This window comes from Engraulis encrasicolus, chromosome 8, assembly GCF_034702125.1.
Source record: "Engraulis encrasicolus isolate BLACKSEA-1 chromosome 8, IST_EnEncr_1.0, whole genome shotgun sequence".
NCBI lineage: Eukaryota > Metazoa > Chordata > Actinopteri > Clupeiformes > Engraulidae > Engraulis > Engraulis encrasicolus.
In genome coordinates this window covers 45,276,799-45,301,033 of record NC_085864.1, presented here as the reverse complement: position 1 = coordinate 45,301,033, position 24,235 = coordinate 45,276,799, and the positions used below count along the sequence as shown (strand labels likewise).

The 24,235-nt window shown below is 40.9% G+C and overlaps 2 protein-coding genes across 3 annotated transcripts in view; one reads left to right on the top strand and one right to left on the bottom strand.

Moving 5' to 3' along the window:
• The window catches only part of exoc3l2b (exocyst complex component 3-like 2b), a 43,860-nt gene extending 36,433 nt beyond the window's left edge, over positions 1-7,427 (top strand). For both annotated transcript variants that reach the window (XM_063205839.1, XM_063205840.1), the window contains exons 10-15: positions 492-605; positions 1,614-1,749; positions 2,686-2,808; positions 3,295-3,450; positions 5,316-5,437; positions 5,764-7,427. In XM_063205839.1, the coding sequence (XP_063061909.1) occupies positions 492-605; positions 1,614-1,749; positions 2,686-2,808; positions 3,295-3,450; positions 5,316-5,437; positions 5,764-6,055 (943 nt within the window). In that variant the 3' untranslated portion in view covers positions 6,056-7,427. The remainder of the gene's footprint in view (positions 1-491; positions 606-1,613; positions 1,750-2,685; positions 2,809-3,294; positions 3,451-5,315; positions 5,438-5,763) is intronic.
• A 77-nt stretch (positions 7,428-7,504) lies between these two features.
• Positions 7,505-23,260, bottom strand: sars2 (seryl-tRNA synthetase 2, mitochondrial). The gene is made up of 16 exons (XM_063205842.1): positions 22,958-23,260; positions 22,186-22,281; positions 21,683-21,712; positions 21,424-21,564; positions 19,868-19,922; positions 19,549-19,612; positions 15,878-15,983; positions 13,333-13,380; positions 12,987-13,095; positions 12,508-12,553; positions 11,895-11,982; positions 10,851-10,963; positions 10,227-10,320; positions 9,391-9,483; positions 8,619-8,684; positions 7,505-8,048 (listed from the first exon to the last, which is right to left on the bottom strand). Exons 1-16 carry the CDS (start codon positions 23,234-23,236, stop codon positions 7,914-7,916), a joined length of 1,563 nt encoding a protein of 520 aa, XP_063061912.1. The 5' UTR covers positions 23,237-23,260; the 3' UTR covers positions 7,505-7,913.
• Positions 23,261-24,235: the final 975 nt, after the last annotated feature.

The window sequence follows — 24,235 nt, the reverse complement described above, 5'->3', positions numbered from 1 at the left end:
TATCATTTTCTTCTCAGTTTTTCCAGTACTTATTGGATCAGAATTATTAGCATAGTTTAGCATAATCACTGGAAGTGAATGGAGGCATTAGCATCAAGCCACAAATGATCACAGTGCAGGATTAAATAGCTGTTTTGCACTCATTTTAAAGTACTTTATAAGTACATTTGATGATGTTTTGTTTGCCCCCATAGACTTGCATTGCTATGCTTAATTTGGCTATACTGTTAAACTAGGCAATGGAAACACATGGACGAAAATTATATGCACATTCATGAATACAGTAATGCTGGGAAATACAGGTACTGCAGTTTGTGAAAATCAAAAAAGGGTGGACTGTTCCTTTAAATTACGCTTCGGTTTTACGTTTAAATTAGTTAATCTGTCTTGTAGTCATAACAGTGGGTTGTGAAATACAGTCTGTCAGATATTGATGAGACATTTTATCCTTGGTTATTTCATTGACACAATCTCCAAACATACTTTCACAGTTTCCAGAGGAAAGTAGAAATGTTTCTTGAAACTGCCATGCTGGAATACAGAGAGGAGGAAAGCGGATACATTTCCACAACCATCGCTCTGGTCAACTGCTGCCCGGTTTTCAGGTTTGTAGAAAAGTTATCCTTACAAAAAATCCCCTCGTGTGAAGACCCCTCCCTGTATATGTGGACTAATTTGGATGGAAGGATGAAAGAAAGCAATAATAATCTCAAGAATTTGAGTCTGAAAATGGCCTGGTAGCTGCCTTCATTTTTCATTGGTTTGTTCAGGAAGTGTGAACTGGTGTGTGTGTGTGTGTGTGTGTGTGTGTGTGTGTGTGTGTGTGTGTGTGTGTGTGTGTGTGTGTGTGTGTGTGTGTGTGTGTGTGTGTGTGTGCGCGCGCCCGTGCGCGTTTGGAAACCTGTCTAGAAGGTCTACTCTACAACAAATTCCAGGTTTTTGTGTTGTAAAATAATAAAATGACAGAAAGATGCACTCGCAATCTGTCAGACACATCAGACACATCAACATGTGCCACGCTGACAGACGCTGATAAGGGGGTGCAGATTTATGCAACCATGTTCATTTCATGTTTTTATTTTTTTGATTTTTCCCTTCAAAGCGTTGAGTACTAGTTACTAGTTTTGATCAAAGGTGGAAAAAATGTGAAATTATTTGTCATTCTGTCATTTTTTTTACATCACAAAAACCTGGCATTTGAACATGGGTGTGTAGACGAACGTCATACGGTTCATCTAGGGGTGTGTAGACTTTTTTATGGGCACTGTCTGCACTTGCTTTTACTATCCTCCTATCCCATTTACTGCATACAAGATAAAAGTGTTTTACACATGACTCATACCTCTTTTCAAATATTTCCTTACTGTATGTTAACGAGTGTGTATATATTGTAGTAACAATTGCAGTACAATTCTGTACATCCCATGCACTTTAAATATTCCATTACACTTTCCAATGTCTCCAATGTCTTTGTATGTCATTCCCTGTTTATTAAGTTACGTACCCCCCTTTCTTACCCCCCCCCCCCTCTAGTTTTGTGTGTTTAGTTGTATTGTTTTATGTGTGACCAAAATAAAACTTCAATTTGAATTTGAATTTGTGTATCCCCACAGAGACTTCGTTGAGGAATGCCAACAGAGTGAATCCGTAGCAGCTGCCGACTCGGCTCAGAGAGCCAACTCCTCTCTCGATAGAGTCATCAATGCAGGAGTTAAAGTGTTAAGTGACAAACTGTTTGAACAAATTAGGGTGAGTATTTTTGAACAGCTGTCATGTGCTTGTTTCTTTTATACTATTCTTTATTACTATTATTATAAGACTTGTATTTCCCGGCCTTGCCATAACTCAAACGGTAGGGCACTGCACTGCTTCACCGGGGACCCGGGTTCGATTCCGGCCCAAGGTCATCTCCCTGTCCTCCCCCATCTCTCTCACCCGCTCGCTTCCTATTTAGTTTATGGTCTGACAATAGTTTTGAACACTGGGCTAAGCATTTACATTAGAGATGCACCGGATCCAAGATCCGGTTCCGGATCCGGCAGGATAATAGGGTTTTCACAGGATCCGGATCCGGTTCCAGGATCCAGGATCCGGTAGCCGAGGCTTTTCAGTCAAAATAGTTTGAGCCAATGTAATAAAAAGGGCCCACGTGTGCGAATAGGCCATGTGTTTCAACTGTTTCGTAGTATCTGGTATCCGGTTCCGGATCCGGCAGGATCTTAAGCAGTGGAACCGGTATCCGGCAGGATCCTAAAAATCAGGATCCGGTGCATCTCTTATTTACATCACCACAAACTGAGGACATAAAGTACTGTAGATGCCTTGATTTTGTAAATCCTGAAGACGCTGCTTAAACGGCGTAGCCCCTTAATGCGCGCCATACCTCCAGTGGCACGCTGTAATAGTAGTAGAAATGTACCTACCATAGCACTACAATACTATAACACAACACAGGCCCTTTAGTAATGCACCACGACTTGGTCATTACCATACTGGTAACAACAAATGTATAAAGCCACGTCTTAAGGGGTTAAATTTCAGACTTCAAAAATAAATATATTTGTTGGCTTATCTTACTGGTGTTATAGACACCTATATTAGGTGACTGCTTCGTTTCGTCTTTAATGCATTGCAAAGTCAAGGCAAGCTGTTTAATGCAGATTTCCTATTCTTTCCTCTTCTAAGCCACTCTTTGACAAACTCGTGAAGAGGAAGTGGCTGAACGATGCGTCTGTGCTTGAGTCGATAGAAACGACCGTCAAAGATGCGTTCCTGTGCTTCAGCGACATGGCCAGTCCACCTTACCAGGCAAGCTGACTTACATTACATTACATTACATTTGGCAGACACTGTTTAACCACAGCGACCAAGTCAGTCATCTGCTATCTATTATGATACTGATATCAATTACAATCCATGTTAATTGCATTCTCTATCACACCATACCATGTATTTATTTATTACACATCACATTTACATTCATGTGAATTGCATTTATTGTCTGTTTTGTTTGTTTTTTTCAACAAGATTACTTGTTAACACCTTGAGATTTTTTAAGTATGTCATTGACTTAAATCTACACCCACTTATGAGTGATGTGCACAACTTGGTGTGGTGCATGATCACCTTGCACAGCAGCAAGATACCTTAATTTCAGTTTGGGGATTAATAAAGTTTACTTTACTCTACCTCTACTCTACCTCTACTCTACTAAATGCGTTTTGAACAAGATTATTTATTTTCAACTTCAAATCATTATTATTAAGTATATTTTAATGGGATTTACTTCGACAGCTACTTGTGAGTGACGTGCACAAGCGTGTGATGGTGGAGTACCTTCGAGCTCTCATGCGGGGGAGGATCATCTGCACGTCCCAGAAGATGAGGAAGAAGATGGGCGGCCGACTGCGTGATGAAGGGAAACGCATTAAAACGCTTTTCAAAGAACAGGTTAGTATAAACCCGTAGGCCTGTAACGATACACTCAACGCACGATTTCGGTCCGGATCACGATTTTTGACTTACGGTTCGATACACCCCACGATTTCTGAAATGTTTCTCATTTAAAGCTTGGAAGGACTATCACAATGTGTCATATCTTTGTCTTCTGGACCCGGGAATCAAACCCGGGTCACCCACATAGAAGTCCAGTACCCAGCCATTAGTGCCACGGCAGGGCCAATCCAGGGGTGCAGGATTTGGCTGGTTAGCTTCGCCGATTAGCAAGTCGCCATTTTCACACTTCCGACATTCACTTCACTCATGATGATTGGTGGGTATGCAAGTTTAGTGACCTTTACAGGTCTGTGGTTGGGCACCTCCATGCATCCAATGCCCGTCTTCCATATAGCTTTCTGGTCAGTCAATAACTTGGCACATAATTGGCTGAGTAAACGGTCGGCGGAAATAACTCCACTTTGGAAGCTGAAAAAACGTTCAATTTTGGCTGAATTCACTAGCCTAGCATTTCCCATTGAAATGACTGGAGGCGGGATTTATTCACTCTTGCTGTGTTCCATAATTCACCCTCTGTACTGTGTACCTTGTTTGAGTGCAGTGAAGTACCCTTTCCACCCTCCGCAATTCACGAGGCGAGTACATTCCGATTCCCGTTCTGTCTGATACACTTAACGGAAATGACGGTTGGTCGCGTGACATCCGAGTTTACCAACCGCCAATATGCAATTCAACACGGAAGGCACTGTTCCTTATGCTAACACTTTTTAAAGTTAACCCTGCCTCTAATACACATGGCGATTGTCTTTGGAATCAAAACTATGCTGTTATCACGGAGATTCAACCGTTTGACAGATCTGGCACTCAACTACGTCACAAACATGGCGGCCGTTGAGTGCGAAAAGTGTACAGTAATACCACACTTCAAAAAATTGCCGTTTTGGGGGCGTTATCCGGGTAATTTACAGTACACTTTACCGTCGCGATTAGAAATGGAACACCCTGCGTACCCAAACACAGTGCGGAAAGGGCGGTAAGTACGGGTAATGGAACACAGCAAGAGTCCAGTTCTTATATTACCTCCATGGGCCAGTCTTCACCTTCTTCCAGGCCTGGGCTGGGGGGGAAATACGGGCCTGACATTTTTGACATAGACCAGCCCCTTTCACAGCCCATCTGCTTTTCCACAATATTATTTCTATGACCTTTTTTCTATGATATTATGGCCCAGTCCATTGTCTGTATTAAAATGGAGGGCAAATCTCTAAAAAAAACCCATAACAACAGCTTCGCCCCCTTAGGAGTGTCGGCCCATCGAGAAAATGCCCTGTATGCCAGATTACCAGTCCAGCCCTGCCTTCTTTTATATATGAAGAGTTCAGATGCAAAACCCCCTAACTCCATTTCTGAAGACCTGCACTTCTGTATTTTTAGAGAACCCCGTTGTTTGTTTGGTTTACATTCATGTACTTGATAATACATATAAATAGTTATACTACATAAATAAAATAAAAAACTATGAAATTTTGATAGCATTGTATTAAATTAAAATGAATTAAGATTATTTTCTGAAAAGGCACTTAGGGGGTTTTGCATCTGAACTCTTCATATATATATATATTTTTAGGGGCTTTTATGCCTTTATTTGATAGGACAGTATGAGATGGTGACAGGAAGTGATTGGGACAGAGAGACGGGTGGGATCGGGAAATGACCCCGACCGGACTCGAACCGGGGTCCCCGTGGGCATGTAAGCCCTAATGTGGGGGGCTTAGCGTGCCCCCCCCCCCCCCAGCCTTGCCTTCTTCACATATATTAAGTGTCAGGTCGACTTAATTTGTGCAATTTTCTCTTCTAAGGGCTCACCTGCCACGTGGTTGGATAGTGCCATCCCTCACATATCAGAGATCATCCTGTTGGAGGACGTGCCTTCTCTTCAGATGGAAGTGGGCATTCTCGTGCGGGAATTCCCTGATATGCGGTAAGGATTCAAGATTCAAAGATTTTTTTATTTGTCACGTCTTCTTTGTGCTGGCTGGCACAGTTGGCTGTGAAATGAATGTTGTAAGTTCTCCCTGTCTGTGTAAAAAATAATAAATTAAAGACGGAAAAAAGATTTTTATTTGAAAAGTGGATGGCTTTAGGGAAGAAATGCTTGAGTAGTCTTTCTGTACTGAGTCTGCACGGAACTAAATGGAGACAGGAATTCTCCTTGAATACACCCTTGAACTGTAAACCTAAAGTGTGGGAAATGGGGAAAAAAGTACAGGACTGAAACCCTTTATTTGTCGCTGTGTTGTGTTGTAGGAGGAAGCATATCTCGGCCCTTCTCAACATCCGAGGGATGACTCGAAACCTGGAGAGGCAGGAGGTGCTGAACATTGTCAAGGACATGGAGACGAGCGAGACTCTAACTAAGCTCACGCGCGATCAGGCCCTGTTCGCCGAGGTGCCTGTAACGTCTGAGATGCACTGCCTGAACATGGCCTTCAGTCGAGTCGCGCTTGCAACGTCCTCCTGTTTCTCAACCATCAGCCTGCAATGCAAAAGGCCGTCTCATCGCCATCAGAACCACGACCCTCATGATGATATACTTTAGTTCATGTTCATTGTGGAGTATTTTTTTTTTGGTAGTTTATTTCCAGAATTTATGCTGCCCCCACTCAATTTGATCTTTTTCATGAATATTTACCGTAACACCCACCATCAATTTCTAAGTATTCATTTAAATTTGGAGATGTACGTACTCTGTTCATAAATGAATGGTTGAGTGGATCTTCTCCTATTAACTGTTTTGAATTGCCAGTCACCGACAGCTTGGCATTGCTGCAAAACTTGCTGTACTTAGGTCAGATCAGGAAATATTACTGCATTTATTAGTAAATATTAATGGAAAGATCACATTTCTGGAAGGGCAGCATATATTAAGAAAATAAACACTAACTATAATTATAGAGCTTTGTTGCAAAATGAGGTATAACCATTCTGGAACTTTTTGGGAAATTGACATTCTTGTATTGGGCATTGCATGGCATTGCACAATGCATCTTATAAGTATTTGAATGTCAAGAATTCACACATATATGATAGACGTCTGAACAGTCATAAAAAAAATGGCACTTGCATCATTTTGCAACTAAACTCTTTGATTACATACTGGGCCTTTAGATTCAACTATGGTTGAGGCCTCTGCAAACTGCCGTGCGCTCACTATGCTTGCAGCATCATTTCATTACAGGTTAGAATTGTTAATAGAATTGTTAACCACCAGGGCTGGACTGGCCATCTGGCATAGCGGGCATTTCCCAGTGGGCCCCGCGCCCTTGTGGGCCCCTATTTTCAGAAATGTTTTTTAAAAAAACGTTTTTTTTTTTTTCCAAACATTTCAGAAAACGGGCCCACAGGTTCTGCACCGCTAATTATGAGGGGGCCCTTTAAGCCATAAGTGCCTGGGCCTTATTTCTCCCTTAGTCCAGCCCTGTTGACTTCAACCCATGATGTGTCTTTTTGTCAGCACTTCACATTCCTGCAGTCATAAACCCACAAAAATGATGTAGTGTGGCTTAAAATGTGTGTAATTCGAATGATGAAGACCAATCACAAATTCCAAATGACAAAAGACACTCAAATGGAAACGCACTTCAGTTGATCATTCTGGGGAGGAATTTCAGTGATTTTGTGGAACAAAATGATTTGAAATTGATTAAAGGTACTGTGAAGATATAGGATATCTGACTTGGAACTACTAATGAAATACAGTATATATATATGAAAGCCAGAGTATTTTTTTTCAACTTCATATCGTATGTAATCATAGCTAAAGAAAAAAAAGCCTATTTATGTGACAAAACAAATATTTATTGTCAGTCTTTTTGAAATATGGTGATGGGCATCAAACTTCCTTTAATGTTTTATTAAGTAATAATCCAGCAACACAATTTAGAGATTAAATTAAACAAATATATAATATATATACTGTATAATTGTCATGGTGTTTTTTTTCCCCTGAATGATGCAATTAACTAGCCTGGCGACGCCATCCTATGTATTTCCACCTAAAGATTAGCCAATCGGCAAACAGTTGAGAATTGTGACTTAGAACTCGGCGCTCGAGGGGGACGAACTGTGTAGGAACATCTTCGTCACATGGGCAGTTGAGACAGTTCTGATGGCAAAAAGGAGTCCAACCCAGTTCTATCGAGATGTAACTAATAAAGTGGCCAGTGAGTTTATATGCCATTTCTATGCAATTTCTATTATATTGTTTCTGCTTAGCCAGTGTTTTGTTTTTGAACATTTCCCACTGCCTTGAAATAATTCAATACCACAAGTACCAGCTGTCTCTTAGAATTTAATTTTACTTGAAGTGCCGACTTTATACATAATACACAATAATGACTTTATACAGTACATTAAAACATCAATACACATTTTAATATTACACTGAGTGATATACATTATTTCTTTGCTGGCCGCATCTGTTGGTTGGGCTGGTTTGGCCCTATGTATTTTAATGGTAAGTAATCTGGCTTAGTGATGACTTTGGTGCCCATGTAGGGCTGGAGAGCTTGAGGTACGCATACACTTCCATCCTGCAAAGAACAACAGAGGAGGACAAGTCATCAATCAGACATGGAACAGTTAGACAATGGCTACGTTTACATGAATAATTCCGAATTAAATAGTTCCGTCAAGTTTACTTTTGATCTTTCTTTCAATTCTGAATTGTAGAAATAAGCTTTATTCAGAATTAAAGTGAGTTAATTCTGAATTAAATGTCTCATATAAACGTAGCAATGCTTCATGAAATACACCATCTGTATGAAATGTGCTTTGTAAAACAAACATACAGTATAGGCCAAAAGTTTGGGCACACCTTCTCATTCAAAAAACACCCAGTCAGTCATGTTGATCTTAATTGAACATTTAAGTCCTCCAATGATGCAGTAGAATTGTAGAACTAGAATTTGAAGACGTTTTAAAACTAGTTTTAAGTAGGCTAGTTTTAGGTAAGCATTTAACAGACATTTTCTTTATCTGATATTAAGTCACTTGGTCTATCGCTAGTTACTTCAAGAAGTCACCTGTGTTGCAAGGAGTCTGTGGTGGGATGTTTAAACTGATTATTTATTATCGCAGTTTCAAGAACAAAACACTCCTACCTTGTTCTGATGAGTTTCCAGAATAGCAATCATGGTACGGGGAATGGCGCAAGCTGTGGCATTTACCTGCAATCATAACGTACAGAATACAATATTAACTGATCACGAAACTTTCATGGAGCAAGCATGTCTTGAAGTCAAGTGTTCAATGTAGTTTTATTTGATTGTGAACTCAACTTTTCTACATTGGGAAATGGTCTACCGCTTGAGACCAACAACATAAAAACTGTTCAGCAAGGGAAACACGTACTGGTGACAATCTGGTGCAACCAGCGTAAATCCAGATGTTAGGAAAAAGGGAAGAACTCTGGTGTCGTACGGATGTCTATTTATTTTTTTTCTAATTTATTCACAGTGTAGAGTGATGCTTTGTCGAAACATTAGTCTAATGCACTGTGATAAGAAAATAAACTAAATACACATCCGTATGGCACCACATTTATTCCCTTTTTAACCCATTGATGCCTGATGTTGCGTTGTGCAACATTGGCCCTGGTGCCTGGAGCTGCATTACGCAACATTCAGGCTCATGAGCTTTGAGACAACTTTAATAAAAATCTCTGTATGTTTGAGATTAATGAACACATTCTAATGAAAGATGAGGGTCTTAGCGTTTAAATGCAACTTAGTGCATATTTTTATGTGCTTCAGAAGCTGAGATATTTAGGTTTTTATAGGCTGAGGGCAGCTTTTCTTAAAAAGGGCTCAGGCATTCAACACCCTTTTTTGCAGGTGCTTCAGGCATCAATGGGTGAATGAACAGTTGACTCACTGTATGTGCGTGGCGTAGACTACCGTCCTCTCTCTCGTAGAGAATGCTCAGCCGGCGGCTCTGGTAATCTGTGCAGTTGGAGGCACTTGAGATCTTGACAACACAGGGAACAGAAGAGTATGCCACAAAGTTTAAATTTAGCCCTTCAACAATGTGTCGGCTAATTCTAGTTACTGGTACAGCTTACAGTAACACACTACTAGTCAGTATTTGATTACACAGGTACAGCAAGGTGAATTGCAAATATTCTGCTAAAAGTAATATTGTGTTTGGCCTGTGACTTAGTTCCAGGTTTTGATTTTTGAGTTTGAAAGCCCTGTAATCTGGACTATCTCTGACGGTGCAGTGCTAGAGCAACTGGCCAGGATAGATAGATAGATATAGATAGTCAGACAGATAGACAGATAAATTAATAAATATGCAGTTGGGCAGATTCATCTAGTTTACAAGGCAAAGAAATTGTACCTTCTGAATCTATTGTATGTTGCCCATCAATGCTCTATGTTCAATATTCAGTTGGTCCAAGTTCAAACGATTAACCCCATAATGAACAGCGTACCTCCTGTGGCATGCTGTAATAGTCATTGAAAAGTGAACTACCATACATGTAGTACTAAAATACTATGACATAACACAGGGCCTTTAGTAATGCTCTCAGACTTGGTCATTGCCATTTTGACAACAGCAAATTTATAACGGCGTGTCTTAACAGGTTAAGTATGGACCTCTCCAAAGCTGTAGCTTCTGAATCTACTGCATGTTGCCCACCATTGCTCTACAATGTTCAATATTCAGTTATTCCAATTTCAAACAGTTATGGTAAGTATGGACCTCACCTCTCCGAAGCTGCCCCGGCCGGGCATCCAGGCCTCGATGTCGTACTTCCTGTAGGCTGGAGGACCGAGCTCCTGAGTGGGCATATCAAGGACTCTGGAAGGCCAACACAAGAAGAGAACAGAATAGACTTTGTCATGCAAGCATGAAGTTTGTCTTCGTAACTTACAAAAACATACATGAGCATTCATTCCATTGCTCAAAACATAAACAAACATGAATAAACTTGCAATAAATTAATAACATATATAATATTAATAATATAATACATACATATATCATTGCATCCATCTCCTACCTCTAGCCACCCTTCCCAGGCCAACACACACAAAAGATGCAGATGAATCAATTATTGGCTGATTTTACATGATCCCCTTTCATCAGGGACCTTAACAAACCCCATTGGCACTTTAAATCATCCATGTACAACAACAATAGTTAAAGACATGGGGCTTATACTACAAAGCTAGTTCAGGAGTAAACCAGGTTAAGTTAAGAGGTAAATCATCTAATAGAAGAGCCCAGAGTCTCAGGCTCTTCTATTAGATGATTTACCTCTTAATTTAATCTGGTTCACTCAGCAACCAGTTTTGTAGTACAGGGCCCTGCTCTGAAAAGGAGCTCACCTAAAATGGAGTTGGAGGGCTGAGTAGATTTCTTTCTGGATGGAGACAAACTCCTGCAGCAACTGAGAGCTCTCGTCCCCGGACTCATCAGCGGTCACCCCAAACATTTCCACCTGCACACACCTCGTATATCACTACACTGCACATCAGGTCCAGCATGGCACTTCAGTTGTTTATTTTCAAAATATATGCTGCAGCTAAGTAATGAAATCATATTTAATGGTGTGAGTGACTAAGTTTTGTTTTGCTAATTAGCATAATATTCACTGAAGTTCAACTACAAACTGTCGCTCAAATTGCCTCTTGTCGCCCAAATCACTTTGGCCTCTTCCATCACCAATGACTCCATACAAAGTCAATTACTTCCAATTGCCGGTATCGCTCTAGTCGTGTCTGGTGTGTTTGTGCCATTAGACAACGATCATCAGACATCAAAAATGTCCATGAGGACCACTCAGAATAGGGGCCAAAAAAACATGCTAAAAATAACGGACATACAGTATTCTTTACCATCTGGGACCTGAACAAATGAATGCTCTCTGCACTGTACATTCAGTGATGTCGCTGTTATTGGTCTTACCCTGCAAACGCACCAGAGGCGCTCTAAGGTACACAGAATCACTGGACTGTTCTCACAGCAAGAGTGACACAAGCGATGGAAGCGACAGAGCATGACCGTTCTGAATGCCCTCTCTGGATTGTTCATAAGGGTTGGAGCAGGCGTCACCCAGCAGTTTTTTTCTTCCTTTTAAGGGTGCTGACCAAAATATTGTAAGACTGAAAAATGAAAAAAGGTCGCACCATGCATAGGTTTCTTTTTATTTACACAGACGCGTTTCGGCGCTCTGCCTTCCTCAGTGTGCCTCTCTGGATTGTACAATGTGACTGACCTTGTTGTACAATGTGACTGACCTTGTTGTCCAATGTGACTGACCTTGTTGTCCAATGTGACTGACCTTGTTGTACAATGTGACTGACCTTGTTGTCCAATGTGACTGACCTTGTTGTCCAATGTGACTGACCTTGTTGTACAATGTGACTGACCTTGTTGAAGTGATGCACCCTGTAGAGGCCCCAGGTCTCCCGGCCGGTGTCCGTCTCCGCACGGTAACACGTGCTACTGCACACCGTTCTACAAGAGAATCCGTTATTGATTATTGTGCCATTTGAAATATGCACCACTGGATTGTACCTTCTGAATAAAGGTTGCCAAATCACTGAGCCCGTTTATATGGCCGCAATAACCGGGTTATTGGAATAAACAGGTTATTGGAGTAAACTGTTTATTGCCGTTTATATGCAGTCCGTCGGTTGCCTGTGTTCCACTAAAGTGTGTGACACGAAGCTAGAATTTAAGGCTTTTGATTGGCTACTTAACCTTCTAGAATGTCAATAACCTGATAGTAACCCGATTATGCTGGTTACATGACACGAGAAATCAGTTTATTAGCCAAAAACCTACCTGTGCGAATCGGATTTCTCATAAACCGATAACAGCAATAACCCGATTATGAAAACTGTTTATTCCGTTTACATGAGCGCTCGAATAAACCGGTAACCTGATCATAAACGGTTTATTGATGCGCATATAAACGGGCTCACTGTGTATTAGCAACAAGCATGTGTTTCCAACAATCAACCATCTTTTTTTGCTTACCTGACAGGGAGGTCTTTCCAGTTGACAGCATGATCCATGAAGTAACCTGGCAACCAGATCACATTGTTTTACATGGGGCAAAGGACTGAAGGAGATGCCACCAATTCGGGCCACCAATTGAATAGGCCTGGACAAGATTATAGCTCCAGCATTATGCGTTCTGTAGAGCTCTGATGGTTCTGCACCAAGTTCAGTGCTCAGCAATAACGAGTACACCACCCCTTACACAAGTGACATTTTGAACAATATTTCAATAAGCACAAAATATATCGCCACAACATGCATAGACTATGCTCAATACAATATCTGTTGAATATACAATATAAAGGTACAGTATGTTTTATAATGAAATATTACATTTAAGACAGTTTTTTAGCAAATTATGGCGGTGCAGAAATTAGCACACCCCAATGAAGGTGTTTTTCAGCAAATATCTCACAAAAGCTTAAAATAATAATAAATAACGTCCATGTCTGTACCTGCGACCCCCACTTCTCCTGTTCCAGCCAGGTTGAGGTCAGGGAAGCGGTCTCGGTCCAGCGAGTACACCTGGGAGCGGTGGGCATTAGGCTGCATCCCACAGCCTTCCTGGGGAGAGGACGGGAAACAAGGAGGGAAAGAAAACTTAAGTCCACCTGGCAAACTCTGGTTTCTGTGATTTTAAAATATTTCAGTTCAAGAAAAACCTAAGTTTCTCAGTCACTCAGTATTTGTCTGGTTAATTGCTTTTTCAAGTAATTTAATAGCACAGAAACTGATCTTCTTGCCTTACCAAGCACTTCTTCTTTTGAGACTGTATGTACAGTATTCACCAACTATACTTACAAACACAGCTCCTTTCAGCATGTCAGGCACAGACATTTGGATGAAGCCCTGAAACATCAACAAATAATGATTAAAACCCCAAAGAATTTCAAATTCACTTCCCTTGAAACAACCTAGAGAGAACTTCTCATTATTACAGCTGTCTAATCCCTCTCCCTAAGAAATATGTAGTATAAACACTGACCTCTGGAAAGAAAAATCTGTAGGCCTGCTTAAGCTTCCTGCTATTGCCTTTTATATAATTATTACAATTCCGTTTTAATTTGTTCATCCATTAATATATTCGTGGTTATGCATAATTTTGTGATTTGAAATCATATTCTGCACAAAATTTGGTTGTTTATTGTTGGTGGATAATCGTGACTTAAATTTATAGAAATGAAACCACTCCTTCACTCGTCATTTCTCCCTTTTTTCTCTCCACCCCGCCTTTTTAAATGCAGATACTTTTAAATAAACTTTTGGTAACACTTTATTTTAGGGACACATCTATTAGCACTAATACATACAATGTTCTTGTATAAGTAACTTGTAAGGCATGTACAAAGCAAAATCAAACATTTGTTAGGCATGTATTCGCAAATGTCTTGTTCATGCACAATAAGGGATTTGTTACCAATTTAACCTTAGTAAGGACCTAGTAGGCCTTAGCGTTTGCTTAGTACATGCCTTACAAGTTACTTATGCAGGCATTAACATTGTATGCATTAGTGCTAATAGAAGTATCTCTAAAATACAGTGAGGAGAATAAGTATTTGATCCCTTTCTGATTTTGTTGGTTTGCCCACAAATAAAGACACGATCAGTCTTTAATGTTAATGATAAATGTATTCTAATATGGAGACAGAATATCAAAAAGAAAATCCAGAAATTAACTCTAAAGAATATATATTAATTGATTTATATTTCATTGAGGGAAATAAGTATTTGATCCCCTGCCAACCATTAAGAGTTCTGATCCCACAGATCAAATGACATTTCCAATCAACTTGTTATCTGAATTGAACACACATGTGAATAGTAACCTGCACAAAAGACACATTGAATCTGCAGAATCAGTCTATAGAATCAGTCAATCAATCAAACTAAACTCGCCAACATGGGACAGACCAAAAAGCTGTCAAAGGATGCCAGGGACAACATTTTAGAACTCAACAAGGCTGAAATGGGCTCATGGATATTAAGGAGCAAACTGTTGGTGCATTTCTTCCCAATTTTAGGACATACAAAAATATCATCAATCATCAATCTTAGGCCTGTCTGTGGTTCCATACAAGATTTGACCTTGTGGGATTTTAACAACCAGAAAAAAAGAGATAAAGCACCTTAAAACTGTATGGGAGGAGCTAGGAAATGATCTCAAGGCAGCTGGGACCTCAATCACTAAGAAAACGATTGGAAACACTTAATACCACAGTGGATTAAAATCCTGCAGTGCATGTATGGTACCCCTGCTTCAGAAGGAACCTGTGCAGGCTCACCTGAGGTTTGCCAATAAACATCAAACTGGATTAGGATATGATTGGGAGGTGCTGGAATCAGATGACACCAAAATCAAACTGTTTGGCATTAACACAACTCAATGTGTTTGGAGGAAGAGAAATGCTGCCTATGATCCCAAGAACAACACCTTCTCCAACATCATACATAAAAGTAGTAACACTATGTTTTGAGGTTGTTTGTCTGGCCAAGACAGAGGACAACTTCACATCGTCAAGAAATGAATGGAGGGAGACATGTAAACGTACAATGCAGCATGCCAACCTCTTTCCCACTACCACTAGACTGAAGGTGGGTCATGGATTGGCCTCCCAATATGATAATAATCCATAACATACAGCCCAAGCAACGAAGGAGTAGCTCAAGCAGAAGCACATTAAGGTCATGAAGTGTCCTAGACAGTTTCCAAACATTAACCCTATAATAATCCTGTGAAGGGAACAGAATTCCCATTTACCAAGCTACAGTCATACAACTTAAATGATTTACAGTAGAGATGATCTGCAAAGAAAAGTGGACAAAAATCCTTTCTAATATATCCACAAACATTGTCATTAACTGAAAGAAACATCTGACCTCTGTACGAGAAAACAAGGGCTTTGCCACCAAGTATTTTGTCTTCTTTGATTAGAGGGGTCAAATACTTATTTTCCTCAATGGAATACAAATCAATTAAAATATATTCTTCAAAGTTATTTTCTGGATTTTCTTTTTGATATTCTGTCTCTCCATATTAGAATACATTTTATCACTAATATTATAGAATGATCATGTCTTTATTAGTGGGCAAACCAACAAAATCAGCAAGGGATCAAATACTTATTCTCCTCACTGTAAAGTGTTACCAAACTTTTTTATATACAATTTCCCCTAACTTCTACTTTTTTCCTTTAACTTTTTTTTGGGACTCTCCGAGCAGGGAAGCTTTCCATTGCACATGAATTCTAGCAATCATGTACACATGACAATAAAACATCTATGTCTTGTTGTCTGCATGTACTGTATGTTGTATTACTGGGGAGGGAGGCAGGGAGTTCCAACTTACGCGGTTCTGGAGCTTGTCCAGGACAAAGCTCTGCAGGGCGGTCTGCAGTCTGGCGCCGGCCCCTCGAAGGTAGTACGACCTGTGGCCCGACACGTGGGCCAGGCGTCTGGGAACAAGAAGAGGAAAGAAATCAAGTCATAAGGGGTGCATACCAATATGCGGACTCCCGTCCTCCCCTGCTCACTTGCCTCCTTGTGGCCTCGTGATGACGTCACTGACAACAGCATTGTATTTCAATATCTCACAAAAGCTCAATTCTAAGGGAAACGGAATGGTGAATGAAGAATAGTGCCCAAAAAGTTGTTGTGGTTAAGCTGGGCGTCAGCAAAACGCAAGACCACAGGCACAGACCGAGGACGGGAGTCCGCATATTGGACTCCACCCAAGGACACTGTTTGAGGACAGTGTTGCCAGATGTGTGTGATCAAATCCCGCCCAGAAGCTTCTCAAAAATCGCCAAAATGCGCTAAATTCTGCCCAAATTCAACAAATCACATTAACTTCTATGGGCCCAAAACGGCTGAAAAAAACGCCAAATGGTCAATTTTTCCCATGTTTACCCGCCGACACTCATCCCAAGTAGCCCAATTGGGTGGGCACCCGCCCAATCTGGCAACACTTTTTGAGGAATGAGACACAAGTGGTGGTGGTAGGGGGGGTACTTTCAACCTCCGCTACCAAGGCTCTTGCACACCAGAAAGATACAAATGGACTCCCAGCTACGACTAGGCCAGTGTTTACCCCCGATAAATTATCATTGTGAAGGGAAAGCAAAGGAGAACATGTGATAGTTTCAGCATGGGATTTAAGGAGGAAAGGGAATTGCATACAGTCATTCATTCCCATAATTTGCGTCGCCTATCTATGTTGTTGGTAGCCTGATTATCATCGACGTTCAAATCTCTTCGAGACTTGCTCTGACCAAGAGCATAACAATTGACATTTCCCAAACGGCATTTCCCAAACTGCCTCCCTTGGTTTGCTTATGGGTCATTTCACGTGAAATCAGACACTTTGGGACCCGACCGACCCGGATTTCAATCGTACTTGGTGTGCCTTTTCAGTAGCAAGGTAGCACCCCAGAACTGCATTGGTTTGAATCTGACACTAATATTAAGGGAGAAACAGACTAGGAAAGGTTCACATGTGAGGGTAGGACACTATACATTCAGCCTTGAATATATCAGTCAGTGTTAGTCACAAAAAGATGCCTGTGGTGTTATTTGAAAATTGAATTAAATAAATAAATAAATTAAAAATTGAATATCTAAAAAAACTATATTTTAAAATGGCCATTTCCTTGTCTAAACGTAGCCGGCAATGTCATTAGCAACACCTCAAATGCTGGTGTTCGGTTCTTTATTCATTTCAGAGAGAATTTGACTCACAAATATGGCATCATACAGACCACTTACTAATAATATGGTAATACCATAGTAGCATCACATGACAAAACAAAAACAAAACAAAAATGGTCAGTTTCCATGGTCCCAGGTTTCAGAAACTAAGGCAGATGTCCATTTATACACACCAAATGATGATATGTGAATGTTTGAACATTCCTTCTCTGTGTACCTGTGTCATCTTCCCTTTACCATACTTTAAAGAGATAATTAATGGCTACACTCTCATTTTGTACTCTACCAGTGCATTTGAAGCAGCAGCTGTGTCTTTTCTCTGAATAATGTATAAGTACGTCCCGTTGCAGTTAGGTTCCACTACCAGAAGCACATCCTGATGATCCATGACAAGTCTATCTGGTCTGAAGGGAAAAGTGAAGGATGGAGATGGTCCATGAGGATGCAGGAAGTTCAGTTTCACCTCTCCAGTGCTCGGCATACATTCCTCAACACATGCTAGCCACCAGTTGCCATCATATACAGCTACAACATACCCTTTGATGCTTGAAAATGTAACACATTCCTTTACTGAGCTCACTCTTTCAACTCTGCCTTCTCTGAATGCTGTGTCCATTGACAATGGGCAGAAGCTGTGTAGTTTTTGAGTACCTGGAATAGTTCTTGCAGATTCCAACCTTTTCAACAGGTTCTCAGCTTCATGATGGTACATCTCTGTTGTGGCAAACTGGCAATGGATGTTCTTGAGAGAGATGCACCATCATGAAGCTGAGAACCTGTTGAAGAGGTTTGAATCTGCAAGAACTATTCCAGGTACTCAAAAACTACACAGCTTCTGCCCATTGTCAATGGACATTAGGCCATTTTCCACATTCAGAGAAGGAGTTGAAAGAGTGAGCTCAGTAAAGGAATGTGTTACATTTTCAAGCATCAAAGGGTATGTTGTAGCTGTATATGATGGCAACTGGTGGCTAGCATGTGTTGAGGAATGTATGCCGAGCACTGGAGAGGTGAAACTGAACTTCCTGCATCCTCATGGACCATCTCCATCCTTCACTTTTCCCTTCAGACCAGATAGACTTGTCATGGATCATCAGGATGTGCTTCTGGTAGTGGAACCTAACTGCAACGGGACGTACTTATACATTATCTACAAAAAAGACACAGCTGCTGCTTCAAATGCACTGGTAGAGTACAAAATGAGAGTGTAGCCATTGATTATCTCTTTAAAGTACGGTAAAGGGAAGATGACACAGGTACACAGAGAAGGAATGTTCAAAACATTCACATATCATCATTTGGTGTGTATAAATGGACATCTGCCTTAGTTTCTGAAACCTGGGACCATGGAAACTGACCATTTTTGTTTTGTTTTTGTTTTGTCATGTGATGCTACTATGGTATTACCATATTATTAGTAAGTGGTCTGTATGATGCCATATTTGTGAGTCAAATTCTCTCTGAAATGAATAAAGAACCGAACACCAGCATTTGAGGTGTTGCTAATGACATTGCCGGCTACGTTTGGACAAGGAACTGGCCATTTTAAAATATAGTTTTTTTAGATATTCAATTTTTAATTTTTCAATTTATCATAATTCATATTCTGAGAGTTGTTGTATTCCAAGCTGATTGTGTAATATGTAGAGCCAGAAAAGAGCTTTCAAACAATACCACAGGCATCTTTTTGTGACTAACACTGACTGATATATTCCAGGCTGAATGTATAGTGTCCTACCCTAAAATGTGAACCTTTCCTAGTCTGTTTCTCCCTTAATATTAGTGTCAGATTCAAACCAATGCAGTTCTGGGGTGCTACCTTGCTACTAAAAAGGCACACCAAGTATGATTGAAATCCGGATCGGTCGGGTCCCAAAGCGTCTGATTTCACGTGAAATGACCCTTATGGTTGTTTGCTTACCGACAAAGTGGGAGGAGTTCAGAAAGTACTTGCATTGCTCTTGACCTGACTAGTTGCAACGCTGAAAGTGTTGCGTTACTAGGAGGGCACAGCCTGACTATGTTGTTGGAACAACAGATAATGACCTGTTATTAATCAATCTGCTAATTTTTCACATTATTTTCTGTAGGCGACAACATTTTTGTCTTGCCGAAATCTACCCTTTCCATGTTCATTAAATGATTTATCTTTCAATGCAGTGCAACAAATTTATTTTCGTACATAAAACTTCATTTGGGAGGGATGTAGCTTTCATAAGAGCGACTTCTGAAGTCAATTCATTAACTGAAAGCCAGGTTATTAGCTGTATGTGTGTATGGGGGGAAGTCACAACAAAATTATTGTTATCTTACCGTTGCCTGATGATGTCCAAATTCTCACCGATCTGCAGATGACCCCTGACCTTGTAATCAAACTCTAGATGGGGACAATCAACACACCACACATTAGATCAGGGATGGGGAACTTATGTCTCAAGGGCCATTTACAGCCCTTGATGCCCTCTTATCTGTCCCCGAAATAATTTTACTGTTATTCAGCTTCCAGACAGATGGATAGGCGACAAAACTTTCTGCAACGGCTGTATATAATTTAAAGTTATGTCCAGTGTATGTGAAGAAATTGAGAATTAACTTTAACTGTGATGTGTACATGGCTGTGTGGTGCTCTTACCTGGCTTCTTGCCAACGTGCTCAATGACTCTGGCCTGGCTCTCATCCCCAACAGGCTACAGGCAAAAAGAGTAACAAAGCACAGACAAGACTAACGTGAATACAGTTAGAGCAACACAGCACAGGGTCCTCACTACAAGACAAACATGAATCCAGTTAGTGCACCAGTGAAAGAAGTTGAAGTATGATACAGGACCCTATAGGCAATAGGTGGGGGACCCAGCGGATGACCCGTGAGGCCGTCTTATTCGGCCCGCAATATAATTTTAATGTTATGCAGATTCATGTTTTTTTTTTTTTAAGAAATCCCAGAAATAAACTGTTGAATTGCTCAAACCTGACATCAAGCTTAACATAGCTTTGAAAAACAGTTACATATGCATATAAATGCAAGCAACACCCAGTGAAACAGGTGAAGATTGACATTTAAGGGAACCTGGAGCAAAAAATGTCAAAACCAGTGCTGTGGTGGTTGAACACAGGGACAATGTCATACACATCTACCCCAATGACCTCTAAAAGCATTGCATGTACCACTAAATTCATCCCATAGGGGGAGCTATATCACATAAAATAGAGAGGCTTGATACAGTACATGACTGACAAAATATAATTTGATTATTATGTAATCTGGAGACAACCAATTGTTGTTAATCACCATTATTTGTAACTTGTGTTTTTTTTTCAAATCTGCGGATTGTGTCATATTGTCACAAATTTGGTCATTTTTTAAATTCTTAAAAATATTGCATAACATACATAACTTGTCGGTTTTGCCCCCTATGCTGCCTTGAAGAGAAGTGAAAGCCCAATGGGAAACTCCAACCCCCATTATCATTGTGACACAGCACTCCACAGCACAGACGTGGACACAACGAAATTGCATGTGTGCTTCACCCGTGCAAGGGGGCAGCCCCCAGTGGCGCCCGAAAGGGAGCAGTGCGGCGGGACAGTACCATGCTCAGTGTACCTCTGTCATGGAGGACGATGGGGGAGAGGACCGGTTAAAGGTTGCAATTCTGACGCCCTAACCATTTACCCATGACTGCCCTGTGACTAGTGCTATGCTCAGTCTGATCCATGAGAAAAAATGAATAGCTGGTTCCCAGATCTTAAAGAGCCAACGCTATAATGAATGAATGAATGAATGAATGAATGTAATTATCATTACATCACATTACACATTACACTTAGCTGACACTTCTTCATCCAAAGCGACTTAGTCATTTTAAGTACAGGGTATTGGTTACAGCCCCTGGAGCAGTGTGGGGTTAGATGCCCTGCTCAAGGGCACCTCAGCCATGGAATGAGACGGGGAGTGGAAGGGTGGGATTATACATTACATACATAAAATCAAATCAACTCCAATTCAATAAAAAGTGTCTCTAAAGGTAGGGCTCTCGTCTACTACACGGCTGACCTGGGTTTGATTCCGGCCTGGGTCCCTTGCCAACCCTTCCCCATCTCTCTCTCCCCACTCACTTCCTGTCATAGTCTTCACTGTCCTATCTCAAAATAAAGGCAAACATTTTTCAAAAGCAAATGTCCTGTGCTCACCACATCGGGATGGGAGCGGTTTGGCAGCCGCAGCGCCTGCAGGTAGTGAGCCTCCTCTAGCTCCGCCTCTTGGACCAGCAGCTGAGTGAGTGTCCTCCGAATCTCCCTCCCTTCCTCTCGGGCCCTCTTGTACTCTGTCAACTGAGGGGGAAAAAAACACACACACACAAGAATGTAACAGATGCAGTCTCGCACAAATGCATGTTGAATTTGTGCGCTTTTTAAAAATATAGCACAAGCAAACTGGTGCATTACTTACATTGGACAGCTCTGTCTTGCTGTGCTGCTCCTGCAAGGGTTTAAGAACAAATAGTAGCCTTTAAAACAACATCCTTAAAACAGGAAAAAGTGTAACTAAAGAACAATATTGCCTAAAAGTATTTTTAGAGCAAAGCCTCATGAATGTTGTGTAACTGCTTATATTTCATGGTTTGCTTACTTTTATTGTTTTTATTTGTTGTCTCACACACACACACACACACACACACACACACACACACACACACACACACACACACACACACACACACACAGTAGTATGGTGTCTCACCACAAGCATACACACACACACACACACACACACACACACACACACACACACACACACACACACAGTATGATGTCTCACCACAAGCACACACACACACGCGCGCGCGCGCACACACACACACACACACACACACACACACACACACACACACACACACACACACACACACACACACACACACACACACACACACTGTATGATGTCAGTCTCACCACAAGCATTTTGACAGTGGCACTTGTCCTCCTCTTCTGTTCCTCTAGTGATGTGATCCTCTCGCGGACCTCTTGCAGTTTCTGCCATACCACCACCTGTACACGTGGGTTTGGGAGGCAGATCAGGACAGGAGCATCGATTATTTCAGTTACACTTTACTTGACGCTGGCGTCATACGGATGACATAACAGTGTCATAATAGCGTCAAAACAGTGTCATGATACAATCATGAACGAGTCATAAACATGGTGTCAGTGTCATAAGTGTGTTATATAATCATGAAAAGGTGACAATGTAATGTCTGTCTTTGCCACAATTGTATGGCATTTAATGATAAAGTCATACAATGTTTGTGACATTGACATAATATTTATGACACATGAATGTCATGCATTATGACACTGTTGATGACATTGTTATGCCATGCGTATGACACCTGCGTAAAGTAAAGTGTTACCATTATTTCTACCACTTAGAAATGTAATGTCTTTTAATGCAGGAGAGTTATAATGCACTTTACATACACTGTGAATATTCCCATTACAGACACTGTGAATATTCCAGCCTAATGGCAAAAAGCATTGCAACTCTCCCCTATTTTGCAGATGCCAAACACACACACACACACACACACACACACACACACACACACACACACACACAATGTGTGAATGAGTAGAGCCAAACGTCGAGTGTGTGTTGCCTGGGCTTAAATCACATCATATTCTTATTTTTCTTAAAACACCACGCCTGCTTGTTCTTACTACTCACAATGTCTCTGACGTCCTCTCCTCGCAGATCCCCTTTACGCTTGTCAACTTCAGCCACAACTTGATCAGTTTCATCGCAAACGCGTGACATGTCCAGAATGGGCTTGTGGCTGTAACCGGAACGAACATGCTCATATAAACTGCTGCGAACATTTTGAGAAGCGGAACGATATAAGATTTTAGTCCAACTATATGGCCTTATGCCGCATTGTATCGTTGACTTTAAAGCTAACGTATAAGTACTTTTTAACAGCAAAGTCGTACAATGGGATGTTGCCATGTTAGACCCGTGTTTGACATGTGCGTGAAGCCAGCTACACTACTATGATTCGCAATATGGCCGTCACCATCTCTTCCTCTTCAAAATAAAAGTTCCTCTGTAAAATAACACAGCTAGCCAAAATACATACACGACCTGTGTGGCTGAGTTCCTAATGATTACATGAAATTTTCGAGAAGAAAATCCTGAATTTGAATAGGTTCCATGCCAGGCAAATTAGCCTAGGCATTATTGATAGATGTGCATTAAATTGCCATACATGTGGGTCAGTTCATTTCAATACTGTATTGTGAATTTGAGGAGGTACTAATCTATCCATACACACATAACAGCAAACATTATTATTATTATTAACCTATTATAATGCAACTCCACTATAAGGCATGACATGTATGAGGCAGTATGGTTCATTTCCTCATTGGTGCTGAGATGGGCTATGCTGCCTACTGACCTTGAAATGGCTGAAGAAGGAAGGCATCTTTGAGGAAGGCATCTAACCCCACACTGCTCCAGGGTCTAATACCAATAGGCTACCCTTGCTCTTGTAGTTGTGGTTACGGATGTAAGACCGGTGGTCTTCACCAATCCTTGTTTTCAGGCTTCTGATGGTCTTTCTTGCCGATGTAGGCCATCCCACACTGACATCTGAGCATATAAAAATAACATTGTTAGTGTTTCATGTTATGACGCCCTTGATGTGCAAAAGTTTCCCTGTGACGGGATGATGGAAGGTGGAAGGTCTTTGTTTTGGTGTTGAAGTTGCACACACTGGGCAGTGGGCAGCACACATGTAGTTTCACTGGGGGACACTGTGCACCTTGGCCAAGGTCAATAATGCAGTCAAGGACCCCAGAATACTTCAAAATAGGCCTACAGTCATGTGCTGGTGTTGAGAACTCAAAAATGGAAATGCGACATGAAATCGCACCATGCAGGCTTTATTCATTCCTAATGGTGTTTCAAGACTACATTTTAACATTTCCAGCTACTTTACTGAGA

Excerpts from the sequence above, each read along its gene's own strand:
- sars2 (XM_063205842.1), bottom strand. The coding sequence starts at position 23,236 with ATGGCAACATCCCATTGTACGACTTTGCTGTTAAAAAGTACTTATACG. Across the intron at positions 22,282-22,957 it reads GAGAGGACGTCAGAGACATT|GTGGTGGTATGGCAGAAACT; the intron begins GTGAGTAGTAAG and ends CCACGTGTACAG. Across the intron at positions 10,321-10,850 it reads GCCCTCCAACTCCATTTTAG|AGTCCTTGATATGCCCACTC; the intron begins GTGAGCTCCTTT and ends TTGGCCTTCCAG.